At 44.1% G+C, this 16,477-nt stretch overlaps 2 protein-coding genes and 1 long non-coding RNA gene across 4 annotated transcripts in view; 1 reads left to right on the top strand and 2 right to left on the bottom strand.

Annotated features, from left to right (window-relative positions):
- LOC307220607 overlaps positions 1–9,944 on the bottom strand; it is a 511,018-nt gene extending 501,074 nt beyond the window's left edge. Inside the window, exon 1 of the long non-coding RNA XR_013840983.1 lies at positions 9,777–9,944. This is a non-coding gene — a long non-coding RNA (uncharacterized lncRNA). The remainder of the gene's footprint in view (positions 1–9,776) is intronic.
- On the top strand, positions 1,648–5,600 carry LOC307220474 (mas-related G-protein coupled receptor member D-like). Of its 2 annotated transcripts, none has more exons than XM_079984471.1 (2): positions 1,648–1,915; positions 3,931–5,600. In XM_079984471.1, exon 2 carries the CDS (start codon positions 3,954–3,956, stop codon positions 4,968–4,970), a length of 1,017 nt encoding a protein of 338 aa, XP_079840597.1. In that variant the 5' UTR covers positions 1,648–1,915; positions 3,931–3,953; the 3' UTR covers positions 4,971–5,600. The 2 variants fall into 2 exon arrangements, with proteins under 2 accessions (XP_079840597.1, XP_079840596.1); XM_079984470.1 differs by having other exon boundaries at positions 1,649–1,887; positions 3,931–5,599.
- A 4,325-nt stretch (positions 9,945–14,269) lies between the features above and the next one.
- Positions 14,270–15,864, bottom strand: LOC307219844 (mas-related G-protein coupled receptor member H-like). The gene is made up of 2 exons (XM_079983331.1): positions 15,716–15,864; positions 14,270–15,588 (listed from the first exon to the last, which is right to left on the bottom strand). The coding sequence occupies exon 2, from the start codon at positions 15,533–15,535 to the stop codon at positions 14,555–14,557; it is 981 nt and encodes a 326-aa protein (XP_079839457.1). The 5' UTR covers positions 15,536–15,588; positions 15,716–15,864; the 3' UTR covers positions 14,270–14,554.
- Between the last annotated feature and the right edge of the window lie 613 nt (positions 15,865–16,477).

Here is a 16,477-nt window from a genome sequence, read left to right as displayed (position 1 = left end):
CGCCAACAGGGGAATAACAGCATGGATGGACTATTGTGCTCATGCCCTGTTTGTGGGCTTCTCACAGGCATCTGATTGGCCATGGGAAGGAACAGGATGTTGGGTTAGGTAGGCATTTACTTAGGACGTTGAGTTAGGTAGGCATCCAACCAAGATGCATCTAGACTCTTCATAAAGTACAGAAAGTAGGTCCTACATGTTCAGACTGTTAATGGATAAATCTGAGAGCTCCCTTGGACAAAAAACAAGGACACCGGCCAGGAATACCAGAGCAAAACAGCAGCCAGTAGTCCTGGTCTTTATTGAAGATTGCCACAACAGGACTCCCACCTGCCACAAGGTGGAACAAGATGGAAACCCTGAACAAAAGAGCACCCAAACTTTTATTAGCTGCTACACCCCCCCCCAAACTGCATCACTAATACATTATGGTTACATCATGAGAGGGGAGGTCTGGTGGCAGTAATCTGAGCATCCTGGACAATGCACCATGGTTCTCCTTGCCCTCCACCAAACACCCATCAAGCGTAACAAAAGAGATATTTACATTTCCCTGTTTCCCAGCCAAGTTAATCACACCCTTTTGTCTTCATCTGGGTTTGTTATTTCTGGAATGGCTACCTGTCTGGCACTCAGGTATCAGGATGCCAGGAATTATCACTCAGGCAGAGGGGCTGCTGAGTACCTGAGCTCACATGTCTATATGAATTTCTGAAGTTTTCCCAGTGATACATTTATCAGTGAATTGTTACATTTGGTATTGTGCAGCAGAGGCCCTTTGAATAGATAGGAAGAAACTGTGATGAAGTGTTTTGTGGGGACAAATCACAAAAGTCACAAAAGTGATTGTGCTGATTTTGGTAGTGGGCTGCATGTGCATGATATTTGCTGGAGGGGCACCCCCCACACACACACCTGTACATAAATTCCTGCAACAAGACAACTCCATGTCTGGGGGGGGGGGGACGACGACAAGTTAGAAGAAAGAAGATTCTAACTAAACATCAGGAAGAACTTTCTGACAGTAGTTTGACAGTGGAACAGACTCCCTTGGGAAGTGGTGGACTCTCCTTTGTTAGAGGTTTTGAAGCAGAGGTTAGATGGTAACTGTCAGTTGAGACCCCTAGGGGCATTGCAGCGGGTTGGACTAGATGACATTGGGTTCTTTCCAAATCTACAGTTCTATGATTCTATATCGTCTGCCAGCTGGAAGAAACAGAAAAGCCTCTTTTCATTTGCAAGCTCAGGGTTCACAGAGTTAAATCTTCTGCCACGCAAAGTTTCCTGTGCACAGGAGATCAAAATCTTCACCAGAAAGACTGCTGGATCACTTTGCAAAGTCTCTGTGGCCTGTCTCTGGCAGATAACCAGCTCCTTCTGCAAATTGTACTTTCCTCTTTAACTGAGAGTAGCATTCAAGCCTCTTTTTTAAAAAATGCGGTCTGTGTAGTTCCCTCCCAGGCTCACCGTGCACACTGTGTACATGTGCTCTCAGATCAGTCAGCAGGGGAAAGCAGTTCGTGCCCTCTCTTCTTCAGAAACAGCAGTACTTGCTCTAGACTGGGGATTTCCTAGGCTGAATGAGCATCCGGAGATTTTCAGGAATCTGTGAAGTCTGGGAGGGGGTGGGGTGCGTGGGAAGAGGGCGGATCTGGCTAGAAGGGGTGGAGGAGGAGGGGAAGAGCTGCTGGAGAGACGCCAGTCGAGAAAAAGCAGCGAAGAAGAGCAAGAGAGCGAGAATCAGAAGGGCGTGTGAATAACAGGAAAGCAAGCAGGGAGAAAACATTCCCCCGCTGAAGGAGGAAGGAAGGACTGTGAACAGCCAGCCAGATCGCGTTTTGCTGGAAGCTTTAGGTCCCCAGGAGGGACTGGACAAAGAAAGGATCTGTAAGTTATGTCTGTAACTTTTATATCTGTAAGTTTTGATCCTCCTGTTTGTTGTTTTTTTTTTTAAGAGTTTTGTGTTCCCATCTCCTCACTTTGTCCTCCTTTAAAAGTTCCAGGTTTTGGTGGGGATCTGTGATGTTCCTGGGGACCTCTTCTCTGGTTTCTCAATCTCTCCTTACCCAAAACAAAATAAAAAAATTCCTTCCAGTAGCACCTTAAAGACCAACTAAGTTAGTTCTTGGTATGAGCTTTCGTGTGTATCTGAAGAAGTGTGCGTGCACACGAAAGCTCATACCAAGAACTAACTTAGTTGGTCTTTAAGGTGCTACTGGAGGGAATTTTTTTATTTTGTTTTGACTATGGCAGACCAACACGGCTACCTCTCCTTACCCAGGCACTCCAGAGGGCACCGGTAACCATGGGTGTAGCCGGGGGGGTAGTTAACTGCGCCCCCTCACATAAAGCCTGCCCCCCAACATAAATCCAAGCTATGCCTTGCATTTAGGTGGGGGTCAAGTCACTCTGGCTTGCATCCTCTGTGAACACGGAATTGTGATATGAGAAGGAGCCTGGAAACTCATCCAGCCCTCTGGTGAGGCTGGGGTCCCACCAGGACATCACTGCTGATAGGTGGCCATCCAGCCTCTGCTTTCAACCTCTAATGCAGGAAGGTGTCTCTTCGAAGAGACAGGAATAAATCAAACCCCTTTCACTGGACAGAATCTGATCCAAAGGGGGCTGCCACTGTTGAGAGCATGGAGAAGGTTTTTTTTAGTACTGTTTTCAATACTTTTCATGGCCAGGTCAAGATATTTCTCTCCCCCCCCCCACTCCTTTTCATTTTTTTAAGTAGTATTCAAAATTGTAAAAGTTTTTAGTGGTTTCTAGCTGACCACAATGAGGCTCCAAGATTTGTTAAATGTCTGAGTGTGATGTAAAAGCAGTTTCTCTCCCACCACTTCCTCTGAGGGCTGATTCAGCTTCTGCTTCCATTCATTCTTGTCATCCTTCTGCCTTAACCTCCCAACCCCCATATTTTTAGTAACGTAAGTGTTACTCTTATGTATCAGTCGCCTGGATGCATAACAACAGTAGTATTAATAACAGTAATCTTTAAAACAATTTTATGGAAGGTTTATAACATTTTGAGCATTAAAACCCAAATGCATTTATAAAAAGATAATAAAAAGGAGTGTATAAAAAAAGAATAACAACAACAACAACAAAAATACCCATGATCCTTACAAAACACAATTAAATAAAAAAGAGGAAGAGAAAGAACAAATTAAAAATAACTAAAAGAATAGAAAAGACTAGGAAAAAATGATTAAAATGACGAACTGCCTCTCTATCTGACAATTATCTGTTACAACAGTTATTCAAAGTATTTAACATATGTACTCCATAAAAGTTTTGTCCCCTCTGTAGGCTGTAACTTTGCCCAAATTTCCCTCTAGAGTCCAGCCTTTAATGTTTAGTTACCGTACTCAGACAGCACAAAACGACTCTTCTAACATCCTTCTAGTAATCCAAACTGATATTTCTCCTGTTTCTATATAAAATCTCTTATAAAGTCCTTTTAACCAGTTACAATAATAGTAATGGTAATGCTGGAATTCAGCTGGAAAATCTACTATTTTGGATGATTGTTTGTTAACTCTGTGTTTGGGCACCTACTGAGATATTGCATTTTTATTTTGCATGATGGTTCCTGAGATCAAGGGACAGGGTTTGTCTATGTTTTAATACAGCTGGATGTCATTACGAATCAAGATGGCAGACTGAAACTTTCAAAACTTCACTGATTTTAACCACTGATTTCAAAACTTCACTGATTTTAATCACTGATTTCAAAACTTTGCTGATTGTTTAGGTTTTTTTTGGAATTCCCATATCTGGAGCTTCTAATGTCACCCGTTCATGCCAGCTTTCGGTTGCCTCACCTTATAAAATAGTAAAAGTGTTGATGTGAAATGTTCAAATACTTCTGTAGTCCAGCTCAACCAGAGTGACTAATTCCCCTCTGTTTCCACCCTCCAACAGAACAGAAAACGGTGTGGAGTATTATGAGCAGCAGTGAGTGGGGCAGCAACATTTTCACCATGGACACTGAAAACACATATGAAATGTACGGAGAGCAACTTCGTGCAAAATGTTTCGAAGAAGAAATCTACAGATATGCATTTTCTGAATTGGGTTATTATACTAAACCCATTGCCATCCTTATCTGCATATTTGGGTTGCTGGGGAATGGATATGTTTTGTGGCTCCTTGATTCCCATATTAAGAGAAATCCTTTCACCACCTACATCCTGAACTTGACTGCAGCTGACTTTGGCCTGCTCATGTTTTTGTCTCTGTCCCTTATCTTTTTGTTCGCTGATGACCTCTGTGGATTACCGCTCCCTGTTCGCATTTCTGCAATACCCCTGTTACACTTATGCCAATTTTGCTATACTGCCAGTCTCTGTTTCCATACAATCATCAGTATAGAAAGATGCCTCTCTGTCTCTTTTCCGAGCTGCTACCAACATCGGCGGCCACAATCCCTTTCGTCTGGGCTATCTGTGCTAGTCTGGATCCTGTGTGTCATGTTCTGCGGAATGGAAATTTCATTTTACCTGGTCTATAATATGGTATTATACCCAGTTGTCAAGAACATGTTCATTGTGGTCATATGGGTTTTGCCTCCAATTTTAGCTGTCTTCACTTTGCTCCTGCTGGCCAAAATGTGTTGCAACTCTCAGCGCCGACTGCCAGGAAGCCTAACTACTGCCATTCTTCTCTCCCTCCTGTTTTTCCTCCTCTGCCATGGCCCATGGAGTGTCGCATTTCTGCTATCCTCCCCTAAGCATTCACAAACTCTTATTGCACTTTCACAGCTCCTCCACTCTGTCAATGGCAGCATTAAGCCAGTGCTTTATTACTTGGTGGGGAAACGGGGCAAATGTTCCTCTACAGAACCCCTGAAGGTCATTTTCAGGAGAGTCTTCCAGGATGAACACTATCCTCTGCAAGAGAATGTGTTGACTGATGCAGAGAAACTTAGTGCAGTAACTTGTTCAACCCAAGCCATCAACTGACTTAGCCAGCATTGTTCTTGAATAGAAATGTTTTGATCCTGGAACATGTAAGAATAGTTGCTCATAGTGGACTATACCATGAAGCTCAATCTCCTTACCCAGGAATTGAAGATGCAAGATGTAATCAATAGGCACAACAAAAAGCCACAGCTTCATTAACTCAAAGGAATGCTTTTCTCTTGCCATACTGATTTAACAGCTACTTCTCTCTAGCTCAGTATTGATAAAGTTGCTGCAGCATAGTCCATTGCCGTCAGGAACCTCAGGGTACCTCCCTGTGTGGAGTAAAGTCAGCCATGTTGATGAGTATCACTGCCTCTTGTGGGAGCATAGTCCCATAGTAAACTGCTCAGGACCTCAAGGATGACCTCTCTCCATGTGAACCTACCTGGACCCTGAGATCCTCATCTGAGGCCCTACTTCATGTGCCTCCTCCACAAAGAGGTCTCAAGGGTGGCAACACAAGATCGGATCTTTTCTGCAGTGGTCCCCCATTTGTGGAATGCTCTCCCCAGGGAGGTTTGCCTGGCACAATCCTTATACACCTTTAGGCACCAGGCAAATACTTTCCTGTTTAACCAGGTCTTTGGCTGATTCACATCAAACCCTTCACACCCTTTTAAAATGTGTTTGGGGCGTCTGCGTCTGTTATTGGGTTGCTTTTGTTTATATTCTATATTTTGTGCTTTTATATTGTGATTGTACCCTATACCTGCGGGTATAGGGAAGTGTACAAATTTAATATATAATAATAATAGTTTAACTATGCACTGTGTGAATTGATTTGTCTGTGTGAAGAAATACTTTCTTTTGCCCCAGATGCTGTAACCTTTCCTCAGAGGGACGTTTGCTGTGAGGTTGCTCGGTTTTTACTGCCTATGTGTTTGTCAGGAGTCAGGGAATCTGCTCCCTCCCAGGGTGGCAGCCAATAAGCAGATAAAAAAGAAGAGTTCTTACCAAGTCTTTTATTCAAGACAGAAGTCTTTTATTCAAGTAGAAGACATAGCAATGCCACCTCTTTTAGATAATGGCATTGCTCTGTGTAAAGTTCCACCGCCTCCGTCTCTCCTATCATACATCATCCCTGCTCCAGCTGATCTGGGCTTTCTGGCTTTAATCCTTCTGTTCTACTACAGTGGTGCCTCGCAAGATGAAATTAATACGTTCCACGAGTTTTTTCGTCTTGCAATTTTTTCGTCTTGCGAAGCACGGACTTTGGAAAAGCTTCAAAAATTACCAAAGTCTTCAAAAACCTCAAAAAAGGCTACCACACCGCGTGCTATGAGTTGCTCCTCGAAGTGAATGCACGGTTTTAAGAAAAAGGAAACAAACTTGCAAGACAAAGGAAACAAACCTGCAAGACGTTTTCGTCTTGCGAAGCAAGCCCATAGGGAAATCCGTCTTGCGAAGCAACTCAAAAAACGAAAAACTCTTTCGTTTTGCGAGTTTTTCGTCTTACGAGGCATTCGTCTTGCAAGGTACCACTGTACTCTCAATGCTCTCCAGGACCTGGGATAAGGGGAGGGGTCTGGCATGCTTTCCAAAGAGGCTGAGTCTGTCAGCTGTCTCTACCCTGGTGCTTCTTCTTCCTCCTGCTCCTCTCCCAATATTTCCCAGCTTATGGCCCTCTGCAGCCTCAGAACTGTGACCTTCTGCAAAACACTGTTGTAAATCTATACTGTCTCCCTCTTCTCTTGGAGGTGCAGGAGGAGGAGTGGGGGGGTGGTGGTCTCCACCATTCCTCCTCAGACCAGTCCCTGACAGTGTTTCATATGTAGCCCTTTTAGGCAATGCCATGGGTTCTTTGAAACGTTTGATTAGGAGGAATTCAGTGATGTACTAAAGCAGGGGTCAGAAACCTAAGGCCCATGGGCTGGAAGTGGCCCATGGAGGCCACTTAACTGGCCCCCGGGCCGCCCCCGAACTGAGATGCCCACTCATCAAGTCCCTGAGTGCTGCACTAAACCGGCGCAGCGCAGCATGGGGACTCTCTTCCGTGGCTCCGGAAATCACTTCTGTGCATGCCCAGATGCTAGAAATCATGTCTGCGCATGTCCGCGGTGCCGGAAATTGCTTCTTCACAAGCATAATTTCCAGGGTCTGGGCATGCGCAGAAGCAACTTCCGGCACCGCGGACATGCGCAGACGCGATTTTCGGTGTTGTGCTGCACCGGCCTGGCCCACGAAGGATCTCTGCAGGAGTGATCTGGTCCATGCCCAGTAAGCCTTGCCGACCCCTGTACTAAGGCATCCATTCTGTCTAATTAAGCATCTTTGCTTGCTAGTCAGAATGATACCCTCTTCTGCCACACTTCATATTGCAAGGTTTATCCCAATCCGTGCAGGCCAATTTTGGTGAGCACATAGGGGTGGAATATTTGCTCAGGGCTTCTGCTGGTGTGGTTTGCTAGCTGAATTAGCAATGGAAATCTGCAGCTTTCACAGCATCACAACCTGGCTTCTATGTGGCTGGTCTTCTGCACAGATTACATAAAAAGGGACGATGTGGCCAAGGGTTTCTTGAACAGCCAGTCAAAAAACAATCTTGTGTAGGCTGCAGAGGAAAGGCATAAATGAGTAGATCTCCTCGCAAATCATGACTGAGTCAAGAGCCAAAACCAAACCATTTGCAGAATCCCTCCCGCTTTATTTGCAATTCTCTATAGTCACCTTGGGGCCTTGAATAAGAATAAGGTTATTCAGAAGAATAACAATAGCATATGCAGCTACTGTCCCTTGCTATGAACTTGCATGTCGCCTTCTAAAGTGGGAAGCAGGTGGCCAAGGAGGTTGGAGGAGGTGGATTTAGAGCAGTGTGGCCTTGGTTCAGTATACCTGAAGGAGCGTCTCCACCTCCATCGTTCTGCCCGGACGCTGAGGTCCAGCTCCAAGGGCCTTCTGGCAGTTCCCTCACTGCAAGAAGCCAAGTTACAGGGAACCAGATAGAGGGCCTTCTCTGTAGTGGCACCCACCCTGTGGAACGCCCTCCCACCAGATGTCAAAGAGAACAACAACTACCAGACTTTTAGAAGATATCTGAAGGCAGCCCTGTTTAGGGAAACTTTTAATGCTTAATAGATTATTGTATTTTAATATTCTGTTGGAAGCCGCCCAGAGTGCCTGAGGAAACCCAGCCAAATGGGCGGGGTATATATAATAATAATAATAATATATTATTATTATTATTCCACTGCACTGGGGTCAATGGAAGGCATCACCACTCTGACATAGTGCATGTACTGAATGGAAGGCAAGAGGTGCAGTGCGCCAATTTTTTGCCTTGCAGAGGGTGCCAGTGAAATTTGAAAGGCCAAAGACTAGGAGGAGGACTGACCTGATGATGTATCATATCCAGATCCACAGTTTCTTCTGCTCCTGTCCAGGTGAGCCAACAACCATTAGCTCCCTTGCCACTGATTTGCCTGTCATAGCATTGTAGCACCCTGCTTGTGGTTAACGCTTAGCTGGAATGAAATATTCAACGCAGCAATAGAGAAATTAAAATAATAATTTATTTGTCAGACAAATAAATATGAGGCACAGTGGTATATGGTTACCAAGCTCTGGCCTGGCCTCCTGCCATTCTGGCCAGCACTTATATTTCCTTAATCCAGCCCCCTTGCTCCTCCTGTGGCTGCCTCTGTCCAATCAGCCTGGTTGAAATTCCTATTGGCTGTTTGCTAGAACCAATCACAAAAGATACACCCATTTCCTTTTGCCCTTTTATGGGAAATAAAAGCCATATTTATAATTGGCAAACAAGTAGCCATTAACCTCTACAAGGCACCTTAATTACCAAATCACCTTTGCCCCCTTAATTCTAAAATAGAGCAGATGGCTAAAACAGATGGTGGCTAATTCTATTTTAAACAGGTATCAAAGATCTTTTGTACGCATCATCAATGAAAGATCTCCTTCATTGGAGGTTCCTTTAAACAAAAACCTGACAACCATCTGTCTAGAGTGCTCTGATGGTGTTTTCCTGGTTGGCAAGGGGGGGGGGGCTAGGCTAGTGGCTGATAGCCCCTGTGATCTCTTCCAACTATATGAAATAGGAATCTAGCATAAGGATTTAACATTTCTTAGCTTCTAATTCCTTTGCATAATTACATTTAAGCCAATATATTTTTAATACATAATATATATAATTTTTTATAAGCAAAGACGTTTTCAAAGTAAGAAAAAACTTAAAAACACTTTCTTTCCCTATTTCCATTAGCTCTTGCCCTTAGGAAAATGTGGCTCAAGTCTCTAATGGGAGGCACAATAATTCTTACTATTTACCAACTTAATTGTAGCTTAATTGTACTCTGCAACATGCAAGGTCGGTGACCTCTGCTCAGCCTTTTATGACCGCAATAAACCAGAGGGCCTCTCTGGCGGAAGAGGATGAACATCTGCCAATATCTTAGCCAGCCTAGTTTCTGCCTGGCATGAATCATTTGTGAATTTGAACTCATTTTTAAGATACAACCTTGATCAAAAAATATAAGCTTGATAAAAATGCAGGCTTATGATTAGATGCCTCAGCATCAGTTTATTATTGGATGTAAAAGGTTTGCCTTACCTTTCCCGCCCCGACCTGGCCACAGTGATCCATGCAACGGTCATCTCCAGGCTTGACTACTGTAATTCGCTCTACGCGGGGCTGCCCTTGAAGCTGTCCCAGAAACTCCAGCGGGTACAGAATGCTGCAGCGAGGCTCCTCATGGGGTCTCTGCCACGGGAGCATATTCACCCAGTGCTTTTCAAGCTGCACTGGCTCCCGGTGGAGTACAGGGTCAGATTTAAGGTGCTGCTTTTGACCTTTAAAGCCCTTCACGGCCTAGGACCCTTGTACCTACTGGACCGCCTCTCCCGGTATGCCCCACGGAGGACCTTAAGGTCCATAAATAACAACACCCTAGTGGTCCCAGGCCCTAAGGAAGTTAGATTGGCTTCAACCAGGGCCTTTTCAACTCTGGCTCCGGCCTGGTGGAACGCTCTGCCTCATGAGACCAGGGCCCTGCAGGATCTGATTTCTTTCCGCAGGGCCTGTAAGACAGAGTTGTTCCTCCTGGCCTTTGGCTTGGAGCCAATTTGATTCCCTCCCTCTCTTTTTTTCCCCTTTCTTTTCCTTCTCCTCCTGCGATGAGGCTACATTTTAATATTTTAATGTTCCATTATTTTAATGTTGTATTTTATTTTTGTTTTTAAGTTGTAATCATTCATCTTGTTTTTATTATTGCTTGTAAGCCGCTCTGAGCCCGGCCTTGGCTGGGGAGGGCGGGGTATAAATAAAAAATTATTATTATTATTATTATTATTATTATTATTATTATTATATTCTTTGGTGTACTACTGAATATCATGTTGCTTTTTATGATCCCAGAGCTACCCCACTCATTCATGGTTAGCAGCTTTTAAGCCTTTTGACAGTGTCAATAAATAGGTAATGAAATGAAAGACTAAATCTAGTCAATACTGATTGCTTTCTCTGTTCCCACTGTTTCTTTCTCTTTGAAAATGTCCCCATGTGTACAAGAAGGAGTGATGCTTAGTTCTCATGTTCAGTGTGTGTCCCTTTGACAGTGCAAGTAGCCATGTTGGTCTGACACACTGAAAATATATAATAAAAATAATAAAAATGTCCAGTAGCACCTTAGAGACCAACTACATTTGTTCTTGGTATAAGCTTTTGTGTCTATGCATGCAAGAACAAACTTAGTTGGTCTCTAAGGTGCTACTGGACAATTTTTTAAAAAATATATATTTTAAAAGATTGTTTAGGTAGAGGTTTAACCACCACCACCACCACAACAGTAATAATTTTATTTATATCCTGCCTTTGCCCTGACAGGGACTCAAGATAGAATACAGATAAAAACGAGAATGGCTAAAAACATAAAAAGAAACAATAATTAAAAACAAAAAACAAGTAAACATTGATGGAACAACTTCACTCTTAAACTGTAACATTTGATGCAATATATTAGTTAACTTGAGAAGAAATGAGATATTCCAGCATATTGTGTGCACCATAATATTTAACCTTGAGTTGCATCACATTGGCCAATGACCCAAAGCAAGGTCATGACTCATGTTTTCCCCAGTCAGGATAGCTCTCTGAAGAAAGGAAAGTTCATAGCCTCCATTCTGCCCTTTTTCCACTGCCCGCAAAACACATCACTCTATATATCTAGCAAGATAAACAGTGGCCTACTTTAGGAGAACAAGAGGAAGGAAAATGAAAGACACAATACATGACAACAGAGAGGAAACCAAGGCAATTCTCCAAGTGGGTACCAAGGTGCTTACTTTATGCTGCCCACAATGATTGCCAATCTGAGCCTACAATTCAGCAATTTCCATTATTGCTATTATTCATTTCATTGCTATGCCTCTGTATATTTTAAAGAAAAAACCTCAGTGTGGTTTAAAACACATGAGAGCATCAAATCCAGGATAAAACAAATACTGAAGAAAGTTAAATATACATTCAAAGCAAAATAGTTACCAAGAAACTAAAATATTGTCTTAAACATTTCGAAAGAAAACATTACTAGAAGAAACCAAATTAAAAAAAAATGCACATTTAAAACAGCACAATTGACAAGGTAATAAAATGTTATTGTAAGCATAGAACATGTCTGCTCCTGTTGTTGCCAATCCTGTGGAGCCTGCAGTGTCATTAAGAAGTATGGCTTATTTACACATATTTAAACCTGAGTTTTGATTGAGGGACTGCAGAACCTCCCTCCCCAAGAGTGTCTCTTGCTGCTTCTCTCATAGCTTCAGTCAGCTTGAGTCCAGAGCAGTCAGCTATGCCCACCAGTCTCTAGGTTGCAGCCTGCACTCATGGAGGTCTCACTTTTGTTTTCTTTCTTCTTCCCAGAACATATCCAGGAATATACAGGGGGGACTCTGACACACAGGGATCTGGGGATACCTTGTAACAATATTATTTGTGGTGGAACCAGGTAGGATTGGAGATGCAGGAGGTTCTGCCAGGGGACCAGATGGCTTTTACAGCAGCTCAAGCTTCACACGTAATGAATGACCAGGTGTGTTAAATTCACACTTTCACACCAAGGGTGTGCAGAGCTTCCAAAGGGATAGAGAGTGGTAGGGGATGCTTTATCCCATGTTGATGGCCTTTCAGCCGATTCCCTGGTGGCCCGCTGGAATGTGGAGTTAACCAGGGCTATTGACTGTTTGGCTCCGAAGCCAAATGATTGCATGGAGCCCGGGCAGCCCCGTGGTTTTCCACAGATCTAAGGACAATGAAACAATCGTTGAGACGGCTAGAGCTCCGGTGGCAGATAACTCATTCCGAATCTGACCAGACACAGGTTAGAGCTCAATGTTGAACCAAGTACCAAGTGGCGATAGCGACAGCGAAGAAGACTTTCTTCGCCGCCTCTATTGCATCTGCAGAAAACAGCAGCAGGAGACTTTTTCAGGTGGTTCACAATTTAGCGGAAGCACCTGCGACATTGGGGCCCAGTACGGGTCACATGATCTCCTGCAATGATTTTGCAAAGTTTTTTGCAGATAAAATCACTCAGATTCGGGAAGAAGTAGACTCCACCGTGGGAGCAGGGCCGGGGCGGGAGAGTGCTAGAGTCCTGTCTAGTCAAGCTGTGTGGGATCAATTCCAATCTGTGACCTCCAAGGATGTGGACAGGCTGCTTGGACGAGTGAAGCCAACCACCTGTCTCCTGGATCCTTGCCCATCCTGGCTTATAAAAGCTAGCTGGGAAGGACTGGGCAATGGGCTTCGTGGGGTGGTGAATACTTCCCTCCGTGAGGGAGCCTTCCCAGGCGCACTGAAAGAGGCGGTTATTAAACCGCTTCTTAAAAAAACCATCTTTAGATGCGGCCACGATGGCCAATTATCACCCAGTCTCAAATCTTCCATTCTTCGGCAAGGTGATTGAGTGAGTGGTTGCTGAACAACTCCAGGCACGCCTGGAAGAAGCAGACCATTTGGATCCCTTCCAGTCGGGATTCAGGCCTCATCATGGGACTGAAACTGCCTTGGTCACACTGGTTGATGATCTCCGGCGGGCTAGGGACAAAGGTGAGAGCTGTTTCCTTGTTCTGCTGGATCTCTCAGCGGCATTTGATACCATCGACCATAACATCCTTCTGGACCATCTTGAGGGGCTGGGAGCTGGGGGCACTGTCATACAGTGGTTCCGCTCCTTCCTCCTGGGCCGTGTTCAGAAAGTGGTGGGGGGGGGATGAGTGTTCAGACCCCTGGGCTCTCACTTGTGGGGTGCCTCAGGGTTCTGTCCACTCCCCCATGCTTTTCAACATTTACATGCAGGTTTGGGCTGGGTGTTCATCAGTATGTGAATGATACCCAGCTCTACCTCTCTTTTAAATCAGAACCAGTGAAGGCAGTGAAGGTCCTGTGTGAGTGTCTGGAGGCGGTTGGAGGATGGATGGTGGCTAACAGATTGAGGTTGAATCCTGACAAGACAGAAGTACTGTTTTTGGGGGACAGGAGGCGGGCAGGTGTGGAGGATTCCCTGGTCCTGAATGGGGTAACTGTGCCCCTGAAGGACCAGGTGTGCAGCCTGGGAGTCATTTTGGACTCACAGCTGTCCATGGAGGCACAGGTCAAATCTGTGTCCAGGGCAGCTGTTTACCAGCTCCATCTGGTACGTAGGCTGAGACCCTATCTGCCTGCAGACTGTCTCGCCAGAGTGGTGCATGCTCTGGTTATCTCCCGCTTGGACTACTGCAATGCGCTCTACATGGGGCTACCTTTGAAGGTGACCCGGAAACTACAACTAATCCAGAACGCGGCAGCTAGACTGGTGACAGGGAGCGGCTGCCGAGACCATATAACACCGGTCTTGAAAGACCTACATTGGCTCCCAGTACATTTCTGAGCACAATTCAAAGTGTTGGTGCTGACCTTTAAAGGCCTAAACGGCCTCGGTCCAGTATATATGAAGGAGCGTCTCCTCCCCCATCGTTCTGCCCGGACACTGAGGTCCAGCTCCGAGGGCCTTCTGGCAGTTCCCTCACTGCGAGAGGCCAAGTTACAGGGAACCAGGCAGAGGGCCTTCTCGGTAGTGGCACCCACCCTGTGGAACGCCCTCCCATCAGATGTCAAAGCAATTAACAACTACCTGACATTCAGAAGACATCTGAAGGCAGCCCTGTTCAGGGAAGTTTTTAATATGAGACATTTTAGTGTATTGTTCATCTTTGTTGGAAGCCGCCCAGAGTGGCTGGGGAAACCCAGCCAGATGGGCGGGATAAATTATTATTATTATATTATATAGAGTTGAAAAGAATCCTGCTTATGCCTTTGAAGTCTTGGAGTCCTTGGTATTTGAACAAATCCCACTTGGTGAATGATTAATTTTTCTTTATTAAATTGTATGCCACCTGATGTTCATGTTAGCTACTAAGCATATAACAAGTATAAGAACTAAAGGAGCAAACATTAAAAGATAAACACCCATGATTATAAGTTGCAGAAAAGAAGCAGAAAAACACGAATCTACAGACTTTTTTTTAAGAATAAACCTATGTTGTTGGTCATCTCTAATGACATCCAAACAGCTTAGCTTTCAAGGAGAGACTTAAGGAGTCATCATCATTGAATCTGTTGTGGCTGGAAGACTCCGATCTTCTCTGCAATCAGCTTTGTCACTAAAAACTCTTTCCAGCACCACCTTCAAGGGTTCTCTGAATCGATGCGTCGTTTCCCTTCCAATTAAGAAGTAAATGAATGGATTAACACTGCTGTTGATAACAGCAGATACTACTCCATATAATGCTGTTATTATTTTAATATCAGCAAGTAAATATTGAACAGCTATTATGACACTGAGTGGAACACCAAAAATGAGGAAGAAAAGAAGAGCAAGCAAGAGGGCTGTGTAGAACTTTCCTCGTTGGCATCGATGTAAACTGCAGCAGACCTTGATGAAAAGGATCACAGTACAGATGACCACAACAAGTATGCAAAATACAGAGCTGATCATATGAATGACAAAACTCATTATGTCAAAGTCTGCATATTGGGTTAAAATGAAAAAGTTATAGATTCCAAACACCAGAATGGACATTGCCCATATTAATGCACAAACAATTTCAGACAGGTGTTCTAGACGGTGGCATCGATACCAAATTGGGAAGACAACAGAGAGACATTTCTCGACACTGATGGCTGTCAGTAGATATAAGCTTATGGCATGTGTGGAAATAAACAGTTCAAAACCCAGCCGAGAGGAAATTCCTCCTACATGCCAAAATCTAGCTGAAAATGAAAATGCTAAAGTTATAAGGACACAAGAATCAGCTACAGCCAAGTTCAAAATGTAGGTGGTGATGGGATTCTTCTTCACCATGAAGCAGAGAAACCAGATGACAATTGCATTCCCCACCAGGCCACATATGAATATTGTAAGGATGAAAAGAAAGAAAAAGAGCAGCAGGTAATATGTGAAGGAAGAAAGTTCAGATTCAGCATCGTCCTCTGGGAATGCTGAAGGGATGTAGTCTCCAGAAAACCCATCAATGGTTAAACCAAGTGATGCGGCTGTGCTCTGGTCAGCCATAATGAAATCTTTTCCTTTGGATTCTTCCTTCTTCCCTGTTCTCTGCACTATGTCTGCAAGTAGAAGGGATGAGGATCAGAAGGGATAATCACTAAAAGTAAGTGCCTACACAATTCCAATATGGAAAGCTTCTAACTCATTTGTTAAAGGTAGCCCAGGAAAGAGATTAACACTACTCACCTGCTACAGCTTCAAGAAGAAGAATAGAAATATAAAATTGTTGAGTCTGAAGGGACCCTAAGGATCATTCACTCCAACCCCCTGCAATGCAGGAAAACATTGGGGCAAAATAAAGAAGAGCTTCATATAAGAGGCACAAGACTCCCAATGCATATAAGAAAAAACTCTGGTTACACAGTCTTCTCTGCCCCTTCCTCTATGATGGTATCTTAGCCAACTGTTGTAACTGTTTATCAGGCTAAAGTTATCAGGGTCGAGAGAGGAAGATAAATTGTACACAAGTTCTGAGATGGCATGACTTTAAACAAGCTTCCTCCAGTCTGATGTCATCCAGATTTTTTGGACTACAACTCCCAGCATGTTGTGCTTGATGGGAGTGGGAGATGTAGTTCCAAACATCTGGAGGGCACCAGGTTGGGGAAAGTTGCCTTAAACAAAGGAATGGAGTTGATCCTAAAGCAAGGGTGCAATATTCTTAGATGCCAACTCAGATATGTCTGGGGATAGCCTCTAGCAGCAAAATGTCTCAGGACCAGTCCTGAAAAGGCCTTCAGGTATCATTGTAATGATGTTCTTTTTTTCTTGACCACCCTTGTATTTAAGGTTGCCAGCAAATTTGGAAAAGATAAGAAGAGATGGCCCTGTAGTTGTGTGAGCACAAGTTGTTCAATGTGGACACATCAGCTAGTGAAAGTTTTCATAGCACAAAGATAATGGATTACAGCCAAAGGATACAGTGGAACTTCTTCTACTCCTGCAGTG

This window comes from Podarcis cretensis (assembly GCF_951804945.1).
Source record: "Podarcis cretensis genome assembly, chromosome: 7".
Taxonomy (NCBI): domain Eukaryota; kingdom Metazoa; phylum Chordata; class Lepidosauria; order Squamata; family Lacertidae; genus Podarcis; species Podarcis cretensis.
Note: the sequence above shows the minus strand (reverse complement) of the source record. Positions and strands in the feature narration are given on the sequence as shown.

What these genes read in the sequence shown, in the direction of transcription:
- LOC307220474 (XM_079984471.1), top strand. Translation starts at nt 3,954, where the DNA reads ATGAGCAGCAGTGAGTGGGGCAGCAACATTTTCACCATGGACACTGAA.
- LOC307219844 (XM_079983331.1), bottom strand. Translation starts at nt 15,535, where the DNA reads ATGGCTGACCAGAGCACAGCCGCATCACTTGGTTTAACCATTGATGGG.